General features: G+C 48.0%; 1 protein-coding gene across 1 annotated transcript; it reads left to right on the forward strand.

Moving 5' to 3' along the window:
- The first annotated feature begins 822 nt into the window (after positions 1-822).
- LOC133358000 (corepressor interacting with RBPJ 1-like) lies at positions 823-16,962 on the forward strand. Its single transcript, XM_061576261.1, has 8 exons — positions 823-888; positions 5,913-5,957; positions 7,006-7,137; positions 8,236-8,400; positions 10,278-10,330; positions 12,766-12,867; positions 13,693-13,779; positions 16,361-16,962. Exons 2-8 carry the CDS (start codon positions 5,945-5,947, stop codon positions 16,409-16,411), a joined length of 603 nt encoding a protein of 200 aa, XP_061432245.1. The 5' UTR covers positions 823-888; positions 5,913-5,944; the 3' UTR covers positions 16,412-16,962.

Consider the following 16,962-nt stretch of genomic DNA (forward strand, 5'->3'; position numbering starts at 1 on the left):
CGGGTACGGGTAGGGAACGGGTACCTGTACCCGGCCGGGTACGGTTACGGTTACCCATTTGCGACCCTGGTGCGGACGGGTACGGGTAAGGAATCAAAACCTGTTTGCGACCTCTGGTCCTCAGGTCCTGAGGACGGCGAGTCAGAGGAGTTCCAGGGCCTATCTGCCGGTCTTCTTCACTGGTTCTTCACTCCTTAGCTCCCCAACACTGAACCACGAGCCCTCTCGCTCCCCGCCTTTTATACCAATTTGCCACCGAGGGGTGGGGCTGTGTGGGGGATCCCAGCATCCCCCCACAGCCCCCCCCCCCTCCAGGGTGGTAACCGTTTGCGGACGTGGATGTGGACACCCCTGTGAGCTTGTCCGTTGCCCTCCCGTAACACCCCTACACTGGCAAGAAAAATTGTCTATTTGTTTGTGTTTCTCCCTTGCGGTGGGACTTTGTAGGGCGAACTTTGAGATTTAAAAGGGCACGGGGTGACCAACAAGGTCCGTATTGGTCTGTAAAACGGTTGCCACTGAAAAGGGGCTTGACAAGGATGCTTCTGCAACGCTCATGCTTATTTTGACCAACGTTACGGGAAGGGGAGAGAGCTGGGGATTGCGTCTTATATTCGGGTGTAATACGGCAAACGACTCACGTGGTCACAGCAAGTGGGGGGAGGGGGGAGGGGCCTCAATCCACTCGCTCGACTCTCGGCTGCTCACGTCGCTATCGACTTCTTTTCCTGCCCCCCCCCCCCCACCCTCTGGGGTGTGCGGAGCGCGAGGCCCTCGACCAATCACATCGCGCGCTCGACTCGCTCGGCTTCGATTGCTTCGCTCTGGCGACGCCGCCATTTTGCTGGGCCCCGCGGTGATGGTGACGACTCGGCCGCGCCAGAGCGGGTGACGAATCTAGCACTCGCCCCACCACTCACTCGCCCCACCACTCACCCCACTACTCACTCACCACTCACTCGCCACTCACTCACCCCACTACTCACCCACCACTAACTCGCCCCACCACTCACTCGCCCCACCACTCACCCCACTACTCACTCACCACTCACTCACCACTCACTCGCCACTCACTCACCCCACTACTCACCCACCACTAACTCGCCCCACCACTCACTCGCCCCACCACTCGCCCACCACTCACTCGCCCCACCACTCGCCCACCACTCACTCACCCAACACTCACCCACCACTCGCCCACCACTCACTCGCCCCACCACTCACCCACCACTCACTCACCCACCACTCACTCACCCCACCACTCACCCACTACTCACTCGCCCCACCACTCACCCACCACTCACTCGCCCCACCACTCACCCACCACTCACCCACCACTAACTCGCCCCACCACTCACCCACCATTCACTCGCCCCACCACTCACCCACCACTCGCTCACCCCACTACTCAGCCACTACTCACTCACCCCACTACTAAGCCACTACTCATTCGCCCCACCACTCACCCACTACTCACTCACCCCACTACTCAGCCACTACTCACCCACCACTCACTCACCCCACTACTCAACCACTACTCACTCAGCCACTACTCACCCACCACTCACTCACCCACTACTCACTCGCCCCACCACTCACCCACCACTCACCCACCACTCACCCCACTACTCACCCACCACTCGCCCCACCACACACCCACCACTCACCCACCCCACTACTCACCCACTCACCCCACTACTCACCCACTACTCATCCACCACTCAGTCAGCCACTACTCACTCGCCCACTACTCACCGCTCACGCATCCATAACTCATTCACCCACTACTCACCACTCATCCACCACTCATCGTTTGCGAGCTCACCACAGATGCACCACACATGCTATTCACCACAGACACCACTCATCACATACTGTTCAACACCCAGCACACCATCTCGCCCACACTTCAAGCACTATAACCACCTCATCTAACTCCACACCACCAACTATATCCATCACCTCACTAAACTTCATCGCCGTCTCATCTCTTAATACATCCTCACTCGCATCGCCCTAACCACGCGATCACCACCAATTCCTCCTCACTGCAGCATCGCCACCACAATTTTCCTCACCACCCACCTGCCCATGCCTCTACCAGAGTCTCGCCTAGAACGCCGCGGTGGCTAGGAGATGTTAACTACCTCGCCTGGTATACAGGAGGACGTGGGCTCGATCCTGACTCTGACACCTGCTGTATATTTGAAGTTTGCGTGTCTCTATCTCACCATCATCATCACGGTGGCTAGGAGATGTTAACTACCTGCGCATGGTGTACAGGAGGTCGTGGGTTCGATCCTGACCCTGACACCTGCTGTATATTTGGAGTTTGCGTGTCTCTATCTCACCATCATCATCACGGTGGCGAGGAGATGTTAACTACCTCGCCTGGTGTACAGGAGGTCGTGGGTTCGATCCTGACCCTGACACCTGCTGTGTATTTGGAGTTTGCGTGTCTCTATCTCACCATCATCACGGTGGCTAGGAGATGTTAACTACCTCGCCTGGTATACAGGAGGTCGTGGGTTCGATCCTGACCCTGACACCTGCTGTGTATTTGGAGTTTGCGTGTCTCTCACACTCCCCGTGGTGGTCGCATGGATTTGTCTCCGGATCCTCCGGCTTTCCCTCCACATGTTAAATCAACACACGTCCAGGGTCATGGGACCTCTTTGCCGGTACCAAAATATGAGAAGAGGTTTTCCCCTTTTTTCTGGCAACAAAACAGCTGTGTTAAGATGTTAAAACACCAAACTGAAACGTTTTACAAGGAATCATGTCTGCATTAACCACAATACTTGTGGTCAGAATGCAAACAAAAAACATACTCTGATAATATATGCATCGTCTTTGAAACTGGTCCACACCACAGACAGCAAAAAGCGTCCGCTGGTCTACCAACACGGTGGTATATAATAAGCTGTATTGTACCGTGCGTGAAGACGTTGTCACGGGAGGTTGTCTGTTTATACATATATATCTCAGTAGGCCTGACCTGGTAAAATATAACAACGTGTTCAGTATGGTGGGCTGAATGACAATGAGAATATTTACACTGGAGAAATCTGATGAGCTATGAAGCTCTTCTTTTCTCACAGATGTCCAGTCGGAGCGTGTTAGAGCATTACAACAACAAACAACACATAAACACACGTACTTGTGGCAAAACATGCAAACAAACGTGCTCTGGTCATAATTAATGCATTGGCTTTGAAACGCATTGGTCTGCAGCAGCCTACTTTGTGGCCTTCTCTCACCGGTGTCAGACCAGAGTTCCAGCAACAAAAATACATAAAAAAACACGATACTGTGTGAGTTGAGACGTCGAGAATAGGGTTGGGGGATGACAACGTCTATCCCTTGCGGGATTGGGGGCGGGGAGGGTCTTCACGTTCAGAGTGGCATAGCTGTCAACCCATACGATGTACCCTCGTACAGGGAAATTGAGTTTTCAAGGCCATATGGCCTCACACAGAGACCCACTTCTTTAGAACTGTTTTATGTGTTTAGTTTGTTGTCCTTCCCCCGCACCTCTGATTAGCGCGGTTGGCTACGTGCGGTCCATACGGCGCACAACCATTTCAATACGGGCAGAATAATAGTAGCAATTATTTTGTCTGTTTCTTTGAGTTTCTCCCTTGTGATGGGATGTTGTAGGATGAACGTTGAGATGCATAAGGGCACGGGTGCGGTCCATACGGCGCACAGCCATTTCAATACGGGCAGCATAATAGTAGCAATTATTTTGTCTGTTTCTTTAAGTTTCTCCCTTGCGATGGGACGTTGTAGGATGAACGTTGAGGTGCATAAGGCCACGGGGTGACCAATGAGGTCTGAATTGATCAGTAATAAGGTAGTCACTGATAAGGGGTTGACAGGTATGGAGTGAACACTTTTGCTGTAAAAGGGTTCATTAAGGAAGGTGCCGCCCTGGAGTTCGATTGGTCGCTCCACTCCCGGCGGATGGTCCTGCACGAGAGGGAGACCCTCTTTAAGAGAAGGGCCTCACTCTTCCACGTTTTCGCTGGCGATTTGTAAATGCTGCTGATTTGCTCTCCAACACACCGGGCGTGCTGAAGTAACTAATTGGCGCGTTTTTGTTTTACGCGACAGACCCTGACTAATTGACTGTGTCTGGGTGGTGACGGGTTTAACGACACATTTCTATTCATGCGATCTAACCCCCAAAAAACCTTTAACCCCTAACTTGTCACTAATTTCAGCTATATCTCTAACCCTAAAATTGTCTTCTAAGGCTTTCCCCTATCCCCTAATTTTAACCCTGTCCCGATCCCCGAACTTTGTCCCCTATCGCTGTCCCAATCCCCTAACCCTATCCCCTTATGATTTTTTCCCTAACCCCTAATGCTTTCCCAATCCCATAACCGTGTCCCCAAATCTGGTCCCTATCCCGTAACACTGTCCTCTATCCCCCACTTTTCCCCTAATCCTGCCACTAACCCCATCTCCTAATACACCCCTTGAGTGTTAACTTCCTCGCGAAGAGTTGGTTTTCTCTAGTTTTCTCACACATTTATAAATACACTCAATAGAGTTGGCCAAACATGCAAATATAGGACCACAAAGCTTGGGCAATTGTTGGCTGCCTTCCGGCTCGTCCGTGGTTTTCCGTGCCTCTGTGTGAAAACTGTGCACCGTGAGACAGAAGCTTTTATTTGCATGAGCGACGCAATGATCTTTTCCATCGCAGCACACACCTGTTGTCTCGTACTTCAAAGGTGAGCTTTGGCAGCATAGCAAATAGGTTACAGCATTGCTGTACGTATTTTTTAATTATTACCATCTCATATGGAAGGAGTTTCTCCAATTTGTGCAATTTGCCTCCCAAGTGCAAAACTCATAATGGAGTTGCTCGAACATTACAAAGCAGGGCCCTCTGGGAAATGAGTCCTGAGACTCGCTAAGGCTTTGTTGAGCAATGTGCAGTATTTTATTTGTATTTTATTATACTTCAGCCAGGAATGCCTCACTGAGGCTGAAGACTCAGGTGGGTTCTGCCAAGTTTTTTTGCAGTAAGAGGTGATATTGCTGCTACGTGTGACATCCCAATTTAGTAATGTGCAGGTAATCTTTCAGAATTGGAGATGTTTGACCAACACCATTTACAATGTACGGTTGTTTTAGCAGTGGGAGTAAAGAACCCAGAGGAAATCCATGCAGAACAGGGGGGAGAGAATGCACAAACTCCACACAGAAATTCTAGAGTTGAAGCTTTCGTGACTGCAAGGATTCATATTCCTAGGTTTTTTCGGTAAAGTCACGTAGGTAAAAAATTAAAATTAATGAAAGTAAAATTAAAATTAAAATCACGACGTTTCGGAGGCAACACAAGCTTCCGTCTTCAGGTGGAACCGTCACAGCCCGACAGCTGTATCAAGTGAATGAGGGATTACAGGAGATACCACTCCGTTATATATATGGAGTGGTATCTCCTGTAATCCCTCATTTACTTGATACAGCTGTCGGGCTGTGACGGTTCCTCCTGAAGACGGAAGCTTGTGTTGCCTCCGAAACGTCGTGATTTTTATTTTACTTTTATTAATTTTAATTTTTTACCTACGTGACTTTACCTGAAAAAACCTAAGAATATGAATCCACACAGAAAGGCACTCGAGTTGGGGATTGAACCTAGGACAGGGGTCGGCAACCAAAATAACAAGAAGAGCCATTTCTTTCCAATTCGGTACAAAATTCAGTATTTCAAGAGCCGCAATGCATCTGAGTACATACTGTACATACGTACATATCGTCAAGAAGCAGCCCGTAAAGAGCCGCATGCGGCTCCGGAGCCGTAGGTTGCCGAACCCTGACCTAGGAGCTCCTTTCTGCGAGGCGCAAGCATTGACACTGTGCCGCATTGCCGCATTAATTGTTGTTTTCTGATGCAGGTGACGGCTGTGACCCGGAGCTGTGTTGAGTGATGGCGGATCAGGGTGAGCTGCTCACCACACATCAGAATCTCTATTTTTACCGGAGGAATCCGATGAACTATAAAGCTCTTTTTCACAGATGTCCAGTAAGGGGCTGGTCAGAACGTTTCAACAATAAACGATACAAAAACACAATCGGAGTGCAAAGTATAGGAGAGGTAAACAAAGCATTTAAAAATATATACAAACTAAACTTTTGTTTATATCACCAGGTAAAGCCCACTGAGCGATTAGTTTCATTTTCAAAAGCGACCTAGCTCAACAAAGTGGCTTGTTATGTGGAAATGTATAGCAGCAACATAATCTAAATAATATCGACGCATGTTTCTAAATGCGGGAGGGAAAAACCGGAGGACCCGGAGAAAAAAATCCACGCGACCACGGGGAGAGAGACATGCAAACTCCAATTATACAGGCGTCAGGGTCGGGATAGAACCCCTGATCTTCTGCATACAAGGCGAGCATTGGGTTCCTGGGTGAGTGGTGGCGCTCTTGGATGAGCGTTGGGGCTACTGGGTGAACGGCGGGGCTACTTGGGTGAGCGTTGGGGCTACTGGGTGAACGGCGGGGCTACTTGGGTGAGCGTTGGTGCTACTGGGTGAACGGCGGGGCTACTTGGGTGAGCGTTGGTGCTACTGGGTGAACGGCGGGGCTACTTGGGTGAGCGTTGGGGCTACTGGGTGAACGACGGGGCTACTTGGGTGAGCGTTGGTGCTACTGGGTGAACGACGGGGCTACTTGGATGAGCGTTGGTGCTACTGGGTGAACGACGGGGCTACTTGGATGAGCGTTGGTGCTACTGGGTGAACGACGGGGCTACTTGGATGAGCATTGGTGCTACTGGGTGAACGACGGGGCTACTTGGGTGAGCGTTGGTGCTACTGGGTGAACGACGGGGCTACTTGGATGAGCGTTGGTGCTACTGGGTGAACGGCGGGGCTACTGGGTGAACGGCGGGGCTACTGGGTGAGTGGCGGAGATCTGACCACGATACTGCTGCCGCCGCCGCGGTGGCGCCGTAAGCCTCGTGCTGCTGCTGTGTGCGTCGCAGGTGACAGGAAGCGCAAGCACAGCTGGGGGGAGAGCAGGGAGCGGAGGGAGAGCAGGGACAGCCGGGAGAGCCGGGGAAGCCGGGAGAGCAGGGAGAGCGCCAGCACCTCCAGGAGAGAGCGCGATGAGCGAGGTGAGCGTTCACAGAGGGTTGCAAATGTGTTAAACAACAGGTGTTTTTTCGTGATGGCCACTCCAAGCGTCTGCCAGTTTTGTCGTTTAGACCAGGGGTCCCCAACCCCCGGGCCACGGACCGGTACCGGTTCGTGGCCTATTAGGAACAGGGCCGCACAGGAGATGAGCGGTGAGTCCACGCGTGGCCCGCCCATTATTTTATTTACCACTTCCATCCGCGCCTTTTTCCCGCACTGCGCACTTGTCTCAGTCACAGTTTTGGTAAGCCCACAAGCTGCTAACCCCTAGTAGCCAAAATGAGTAAAAAGCAAACGTCGCTGGAGAGCTTCTTTGAAAAGGGGGAAAGACCCAATGGTGACCCCTCCCCACTGGCCCGTGAAAAAATTGTCTGCCACGAAACCGGTCCCTGGAGCCAAAAGGTTGGGGACCGCTGCTTTAGACCAACAACTCGAAAAGAGTTTGGGGGGGTCTCAACGACAACGTGTCTAAACACGAAAAAGAACGTTCAGTTCTTTAGAGCTGGTGTTCGGGATAAGGCTGAGAGATTTTTGCACATGCAATGCTGCGCACCTTTGTGTGTTGTTCCATCTGTTTCGAGCCTGCATGAATGTTTCTGCTGTGATGAGTTTTCGCGTCATTTACGTATTTGAATAGCCGATTGTAAAAACATGGCCAAAATCCACACATGTGGAAACGTCCAGCAATGAACGTGGTGTATCTATCTTTTTTTAATTGAAAAATTAGATGCTGATGTGGTCGAATGCCCAGCACATTGCACCTGAAATCCAGAGGTCGTTGGTTCCATTCTATCTCCTGGGGCAGCAGTTAAAAGCTTGAGAGGTTCCCAAGTATCAACATTCCTCTGGAATCGATTTCTGGTCCTGGATTCTCAGGACCAGTAATCTATTTTGAAAACGATTACAGCTTATCGCTTGTCATTTAACAACCCCACAATGTTCTTTTGGTCGTTGACCCTAACGTGAGAGCGTGCTGCGTGTGGTTGTGTTAGCGGGGAGTGTTGATGGTGGTGAGGTGGGTGAGATCTCTTCCCCTGTGACTGATTTCCCAGTACTGGGGGACCGTGCTTGTGTTTCAGAGAAGGAAAAACGCAAGCGAAAGAGGAGTCGGAGCAGGAGCCGTTCCTCGTCCGTGTCGTCCTCATCATCATCTGCGTCCTCCTCCTCCGCCTCCTCCGCCTCATCCTCATCCACATCCTCATCGTCGTCCTCCTCGTGCTCACAGAGCAGCTCTTCCAGTGCTGGTGAGGGCACGGCCACACAGAAACTCGCTTACGGACTCCCACACACTCTCACAGATAGATAACAACAAAAAAGACAAAGATCTTCGTATAGCGTTAACAGACTATTGGAGCAAGTGCTTTTAGCGAGCACATATGAAGGCCAGCACGGCACACGAGGGGGTGGGTGGCCAACACCATTCCCGGCCGCCTTTGTCTCCCCAGTGGCGATGTTTACTACACATCTCACCAGGTACTCATTTGAGGCTGTGTCGACCTAGGCGAGGCCTAGGACCGGTTCAGATAATCGTCACTGGTGGTGGCCGTGAGCAGGAATTGATCTCGGGCAACCGGGTTTGTAGCGCAACGTAGCGCTAACAGCTTCACTAACGTTCCTCACAGATACATACACACTCACACGTAGAAATGCTCCCCCTGATGCACACACAGACCACATACTAACACGTACCCTCGCGAATACCACGTCCGGCAGTCTTTGTGTTTGGGCACAGGTAGAGGGACTTGGGAACCCGTTCAGATAGCGGACCCATATTTGGGGCTGTGACGTGGTCCAGCAGTAGCGCTTTGCTGCTTTGTTTCAGAGGTTCGCCGTTGGAATCTGGCAGGCCACCCTGGTTATTACTGCAGCGTGTATTAGTCACATGCGTGCCGTCCGTTTCGCAGTCGACTATAAAGGTTCCCTTACTCCGATCAAAACGAGTAGGCTATTGTGTGACTGCCTGTGTCGCGGTCCGTAATTTTCTCCTTTCAAAAAATTACACTGCAAAGTACTCGGCTGCGATAACATATACCAGAACATCACCCGCGATTCTGAAACTCCCGGTGCCTTGCGCGAGACGTTAGCGCCTTTGTGCGCTCCAAGAATAGTGCGATTAACAAATATGCCAAGTCATCATCATCTTGCAACAGCCCTGGAAGGTGATGCCCAACTGCCTTTGCCCGACGACAAAACCTGCACACACTAATGCCCCTCGTTTGGGTGACAGGGTGGTAGCAGCGTCGTGGTTAACACTTGTGCCTGACTCGCTGGTGGGGGGGGGGGGCGGCTTCATGCATGGGTTTCCTCCAGGGTTGCCCGGTTACCTCCCAGAAAAACAAAAAACAAACACCATGAGAGGACTTGGCAGGACCCTCCTGAAAGAGATTCTTGGGTGTCACTGAGGTTTCCCTTGGCAAACAAGCGGAACAATGAGAATGTGATGTCATAGAAAAAAGTTTAGCTGGAAGCTTATTATATTTTATTATAATATATTTTTTGCGACATAGAATTGTAATGTATTACTGTTAGTAGCTCAGCTTATTGGAGAGTATATTTAGTATACTGATGATACTATGTAGTTTATACTTTAGTTGTTTACGTGGTTGTTTAGTTACTGCAGCTACATACTATTAACATTCCTTCCCTTTGTTAATGCTACCCCCATCCCCTCCCTTTGATGCTGCTAATCCTGCATAATGCACGGGCATAATATGACTTTGAAACCTCCCGCCCACCTCCTACGTATTTCCCATAAAGATGCTAAATTCCTCTTGATATGCAAATTCTTTTGTCAAGGCGCTCTTCTTCCCCCCCTCCAACCCAGCTTAAATATACGCTCCAAGCTTGGTGGTGTTTCATTCTTCACCTGAGGACGGCTGCTTGCGTTGTGGCCAAAACGTCGTGAGAATTATTTTATTATGTTTTATTTTTATTATTTTATTACTTCCCTTCTACGTGACTTTACCGAAAGAACCAAGAAGAAAATGAGAATCACGGTGATGAAAGTTGCGCCAGCAAGTGACGTTGACTGCTGAACGGGCGCACTCGTTGGCTGAGAGAACGCCAAATGCAATGTTCCCTGTGGCTGACCTAACACTGTGGTCAACTTTTAACAATGCAGAATCCGACAAGAAAAAAAGAAAGAAAATAAAGAAAGAGAAAAACAGCAAAAAGGTAATGACCCGGTCTCTGAGCAGATATTTTTACCACTTGATGATATGAACATTGGTGTATACTGTGGCGGAGCCAGGATTTTTAGGTAAGGGGGGCAACCCCTCCAGCAATGAAAATTATAGAGGAGTTGTTAGTAAGTAAGGACTTGTCCCTTGCTTTTTATTTGACGCGTGTGCGGCGATGGCGCAGCCATCGATCGAGGGTCGAATTCGAACCGCGTTGTGTGATCGGCATCGCGCTCGCTGAAGGTGAATGCCTTCAGGGAAGTCGTGTCCTGTATACGCAACGGCGCACAATTCTGAGTCGCTTATAACTGCTTTGCCGTTACTCATTGCCAATTATAGACTCAGACTATTGTCCTATCATCTCATAGAGTCCCTGGCACATAATAATATGCTACAAAGTGGCAGTGGGGGTCGCAAAATGCCGATTTATTACTAATAAACCCCAATGATCCGATTAAAATTAGGGATTTCAATCGGATCATTGGGGGGGCACGTACCACCCCACCCCCCCCCCACTGGCTCTGCCAGTGGGTGTATACAATTTTGGGTGCCACGGTGGCGAGATGTTAACTATCTCGCCTGGTATATAGGAAGTCGTGGGTTCGATCCTGACCCTGACGCCTGTATGTTTGGAGTTTGCATGTCTCTCTCTCTCCCCGTGGTCGCGTGGATTGTCTCTGGGTCCTCCAGTTTTTTTAACTCATTTAGTATCAGCGTCACGCATTTCGAGTATTTGCCTACTACATATTTCCACGTGATAAGCCACTTAGTTGAGCTATCATTTGTGATAGCCAGGTAGCTTCTGAAAAAGAGGTTTATAACTTAGTAGGCCTTACCTGGTAAAATAAAAATAGTTTATTTTTATCTCAACGCAGCAGCCATTCCATATGAAGGAATTCAAATATATTTGCATATATGTAAACCAGCCGGGCGTGACTACGAAAGAGCGAGCGACTTGCAGCCGGAAGATTGCGAGTTCAATGCCTGGTAGGGGGAAGTGGGGGTTAACTCGCCCCATCATCCCTCTGTGGTCGATAAAATGTCCATCAATTGGTGAGGAAGGTAACCGTGGTTGTCCTATGGAGAGACTTGTGCCCCTTGCCATATGATTGTGGAATTTCCATCACTTGTGCAGGTGAGCAGGGAAATCACTTTGACCCGTGACTTCATAATTTGCACGTTAATTGTAGATGTGCTAAAAATTAGTTTTGCGTTCTTACGCACGTAGGGCATGTATCGTGAGAATAGAGAGTTTTATTAATAGACAAATTGATGGATTCATCTTCTTGGTTCTTTCGGTAAAGTCACGTAGAAGGGAAGTAATAAAATAATAAAAATAAAACATAATAAAATAATTCTCACGACGTTTCGGCCACAACGCAAGCAGCCGTCCTCAGGTGAAGACCAGGTCTGTTGGGGAAACAGCGTTTGAGAATTATTTTATTATGTTTTATTTTAATTATTTTATTACTTCCCTTCTACGTGACTTTACCGAAAGAACCAAGAAGATGAATTCCTGCAGTCACGAAAGCTTTAAATCGAAATTTAAATTGATGGATCTCTACACGTGGAATAACACTAATGATGTCATAATTCAACCTCATGTAGACTTGAGACATTTCAGGATGGTCATGCATTTGAGTGTTTGGCCAATTGCTGTTTGATTAACTTGGCTCATGTCGAGCAGAGTGGTGATGGCGCAGTGGTAACTCTTGAGCCTCACAGCAAGAAGAGGGCCTGGGTTCGATACCCAACTCTGGCACATTTCTATGTGTGGAGTTTGTACTTTCCCCTGTTCTGCGTGGGTTTTCTCCGGCGTTCTCCGGTATTCACCAAAACATCCCAATGCTGAAACATTATCTATGGGACTCCTCTTTACCGGTATCTAGACGATGTAAAAAGAATAGACTTTAACCTTTTCCGGAAATAATACAAGAGGTGTTACGGTGTTCAAACACCTGACTGGGTGTCAAATAGACATCTAGCCACACACGCTTGTGGTTAATGCAGACTTGTGAATTGCATGTGACCATTAATTTAGACCACTGCCCATGGAAGAAGCTACTGCCCGCGAACGACTGGGGACTGGTGACGGGCCCCAGTTAATAAGGAGCATTGTGTGTGATGTGCGCTGTGTTACGGACCAGATGACCCGAGTTAAATTCCTTCTCAAAGTTCTGACAGTTATCCGAACTGATCCTGGGTCTACCACTAGGTCGACTCGGCCATAAATGAAGACCTGGTACGATGTGTAAACATCAACATTGGGGAGACAAAGCCGATCGGGCGTGGTGTTAGCCACCTACCTACCCCCGTTATCGATAACGGCCGTGCCGGCCTTCGTTGGCGCTGCTCGCTTTTAACGGCGATTTTTGCCCAACCGTCCGTGAAGGCCGAATGGGGGTGATCCTTTGTCTTTGGTGGGTGCAGAAAGATAAGAAGGACAAGAAGAAGAAGAAAAAGAAGAAGACTAAGAAGCCACACAAGAGCAAGACCGAGGGCGATGGCGAGGGCCCCGTCCAGCTGTCGAAGGTCTGCCTGAGCCACGGCAGAAAGGGGGGGAGGGTGGGGGGGGAGCGGCCGCTTGTGGACCCTTTGACACAGCAGAGACCTCACTTCTGATTGGATGGGATTTGACACAGTGGTAACACCTTGTGCCTCACAGCAAGAAGGGGCCTTGGGTTTGATCCCCGACCCGGGCTGCTTTCTGCGTGTGGAGTTTGTATGTTTTCTTTCTTTCTCTCCCTGTTCTGCACCTCCTGATTAGCACGGTTTGTTATGTACGGTGTGAAAGAAGTTCAACACAGATACTTGGGTTTCCAACGGGTTCTACGGTTTGCTCCCCATGGCTAAAAAAATACAAACTATGTAACGGGTATTGGCCAAACATCCCAAAGATTAATATTTACCTGCACATTTCTCCATTGGGATCACACACATCGGCTATCATCGCCCCCTTTTGCAAAAAACATTTGGCAGGACCCTCCTGAAAAAGGGGTCATGTGACTCAGTCACCTTGTGCCTGCAGAGGGACAGCTGCCACTGGGTGTGCCCAAGTCTAGAACACCAAATCTATCATTGCCAGACTCATGCCCACTTGTGGGACAGGTGCTAAATCACCTTGTGCTACGCAGGTATAGCTGCCACTGGCGATATGACCCTTCAAATGTGTTGAGATGAGATTCGATACAAGTTTATTTATTGCATGTCCAGTACTTTGAGATGGCCCAACTTATCAATCATAAATCATGATGATCATAAAGAGCCCTAAAAGGCTCAGTGAGACGTATGTGGGTAATGATTCAAAACAACTGCCATTTGTGAGTTACTTGTTTGATGGAAGTTCTCTCTGTGCAGTTCTTGAAGCGTAAGAATAAGAAGTACAGCATGGTCACGGGGAGGAAGATCAAGATGAAGGTGAAGAAGTCAAAAGCTGACAAAGAGGTATGATTCCATCATCATCATTAGACCTCTGTTGCCAGTACCAAAGTATAATAATAGAGTTTTTCCCCCTTTAAGAAAAAAGGGGGAAAACCCCTATTACAGTAACACCTTGGATTGCGAGTAACTTGGTCTACGAGTGTTTTGCAAGACGAGCAAAATTTTTAAATAATTATTATTTGATAAACGAGCGAGGTCTTGCAATACGAGTAGTACGTGTGTACGCTTTGTCTGCCGAGCGTCACGTGATCACAACTGATGTACGAGTGCTTTGGATTGCAAACACGTTTCCGGAACCAATTATGCTCGCAATCCAAGGTTTTACTTTATTATGCCTTGGTACTGGCAAAGGAGGTCTAATGATGTAGATGCTTAACCCGAGCCCTCATTACTTTGATAGTGCGTTGTCTTTGAGCTGTACGCCTTTTGGCATCATCTGGTCTAGCACCAATTGAGACGAGGCTCAAAAGAAAGCAGTCTCTGGAGTGGACCAATCAGTTTCGAGGACAATTCATAGATTATCAGAGTGTGTTTTTTGGTTAATGCACACATGATTCCTTGTAAAAAGGTTTCAGTTTTGTTGCCAGAAAATATTAAAGGTGAAAAACCCTATTATTAGGTATTATTCCAGTTGAACACGTAGGCTTTTGCGACCAATATTCATAAATTATTTTGGGTTGGACCGCGTGAATATAAATACGTCGTTTAAACCGCCGCCACCCGACACAGCCAATTGGTAAGGTTTGTCACAAAAACAAAAATGTGCCAATTACTCGTTCAGCACACCGGTGTGTTGGAAAGTAAACCCACAACATTTACAATTTGAGTACGATGTTTTTCCGACAGGAATTATTCCGCTTGTTTTACCAAAGAAAGCCTCACCGAGTTTCGAGACTCCCTTTCAGGATGGTCCTGCAAGTTCAGTTTTCAGTTTAATTTATTTGGTATAGCCCTGTGAGCCATTCGGCTTTTGAATCGGGTGCAACCGCAACAAAAAAAACATGAACAAGAAAACATCTTCTTGGTTCTTTCGGTAAAGTCACGTAGAAGGGAAATAATAAAAATAAAACATAATAAAATACAATTCTCACGACGTTTCGGCCACAACGCAAGCAGCCGTCCTCAGGTGAAGAACAGGTCTGTCGGAAAGACAGCGTCTGAATTAAGAAAACATCTTAAAGTGACTACGTGCAAACAGAAAATTCCAGGAAAAAACTGCAAAAAGTGTACAGTTAGGGGGAAGGGGGGGTGGTCAATAAATTGCTCTGTGTTCCCAATCGATTAATTTTCAGTGCTATTTTTTTCCAGCATTGGGATATTGATTCGCCAATAGCACAGTTGGCTATGTACATTGGTAAAGCAATTCAACGTACGTACACATCCATGTATTGGGGGGTATATGGGAGAAACCTGAAAATCTGCAGGAAACCCATGCAGAAAGGTGCCCGATTTAGGAATTTAGACCAGGTCCCTTCTTGCTGTGAGGCACAAGCATATCCGCAGCAGCCGTATTTTAATCCAAATTCTATTGCAGTAGGCCCGTTACATGCAGAACGCTTGACTCATCCAATGTAAAACACCCATTAATTATAGATTTGAAGCTTTCGTGACTGCAAGGATTCATATTCTTAGGTTTTTTCGGTAAAGTCACGTAGGTAAAAAATTAAAATTAATAAAAGTAAAATAAAATAAAAATCACGACGTTTCGGAGGCAACACAAGCTTCCGTCTTCAGGTGGAACCGTCACAGCAAGTAACTTGATACAGCAATCGTGCTGTGACGGTTCCACCTGAAGACGGAAGCTTGTGTTGCCTCCGAAACGTCGTGATTTTTATTGTATTTTTATTTTACTTTTGTTAATTTTAAATTTTTTACCTACGTGACTTTACCGAAAAAACCTAAGAATATAAAACACCCATCTCATGCAATACAGCACCCTCACATCTTCAACTGCAGAACTCACCCATAGTTAACACACAAACGGTGTCATGCTTCACTGACAGTGGTGTGAAGGAGAGCGTGAACTGCCGCATACGCGCGTGTTCTGTTTTACTTTTTGGTTCTTTCGGTAAAGTGACGTATAAAGAGAAAATAATAAATTAAATACTAGCATACGACGTTTCGATTGCAACACAAGCAATCATCATCAGGTATAAATGGAATATAAACGCAAATCTAGTATACTTAGAAATGTAATGTAATACAACAGAGAGTCGGATAACATAACAGTCAACACCCTACCTGGTTGATTACGTTCTTCCTGAGAATGATACATTTGAGAGAGAGATCAAACACGGAACCAGAGACATATAGACAGACATATAAGTAGAGACAGATATCACAGAGATATATAGAGAGACACATACATAGGCACACAGAGAAACCATGCCTCTGTGTCGAGGCCTTAAATAGAGAGAGGGGGCGGAGAGCGGGAGGAAACGTATGCTAATATTTAATTTATTATTTTCTCTTTATACGTCACTTTACCGAAAGAACCAAAGAGTAATTCCTGCAGTCACGAAAGCTCCAAATTAAGTATGTGTTTTGTTTTGACATTAATGCGCGTCCTGTCTTACGTTCACAGCGAGACAGGAATCGGGCAGAGCTGCTCAAATTCCTGAACCAATCCATTTGAAGGCGGGAAAGTGTCTCTCACGCTCAAGGAGGGTTGGATCAGTTCATCTTACAGTCGGGCGCCGCGTCCCTCGTGTGGAGATGGAGTCACCTCTACGCAGACGGAGCCGCCGCCCGCAAAGGGTGGAACCACTCGTGGAGAGTCTCGAGTTCTGTTCCTGCCGATCCACGTTCCGTCTGGTGAAAAAGTAAAAATCCCCACGATCGGGGAGCACATGCCCGCCCGTGCGGAGAGAAGAGAGCTCATTTCACTCTTCCCATGGTGTGGTGGCGTTTGTTTGGTTGGGACCGCGGGAAATAATGTTTATGTATTAAAGTTTTTTTAAAGCAACCGGTTCCTCCTTGGCATCAGTGTCGCGTAAGTCATCGAGCTCGCTCGACGCGGTGTAAAGCGTTATCTCCCCCCCGCCCCCCAACCGCACACGCACAAGTGCGGACTGTCGCCAGTTGTAAATATGAACTCGTTGTAGTCGAACGCATCTCGCTGATCAAGAAGGCCGCTTCCAGTTGTAGGCGGCAATGGGAATGTGACGATTAAAAGCAAAGAAAAAC

Source organism: Lethenteron reissneri, chromosome 60, assembly GCF_015708825.2.
Source record: "Lethenteron reissneri isolate LAM-NWPU_2019-01 chromosome 60, ASM1570882v1, whole genome shotgun sequence".
In the NCBI taxonomy this organism is placed as follows: Eukaryota; Metazoa; Chordata; class Hyperoartia; order Petromyzontiformes; family Petromyzontidae; genus Lethenteron; species Lethenteron reissneri.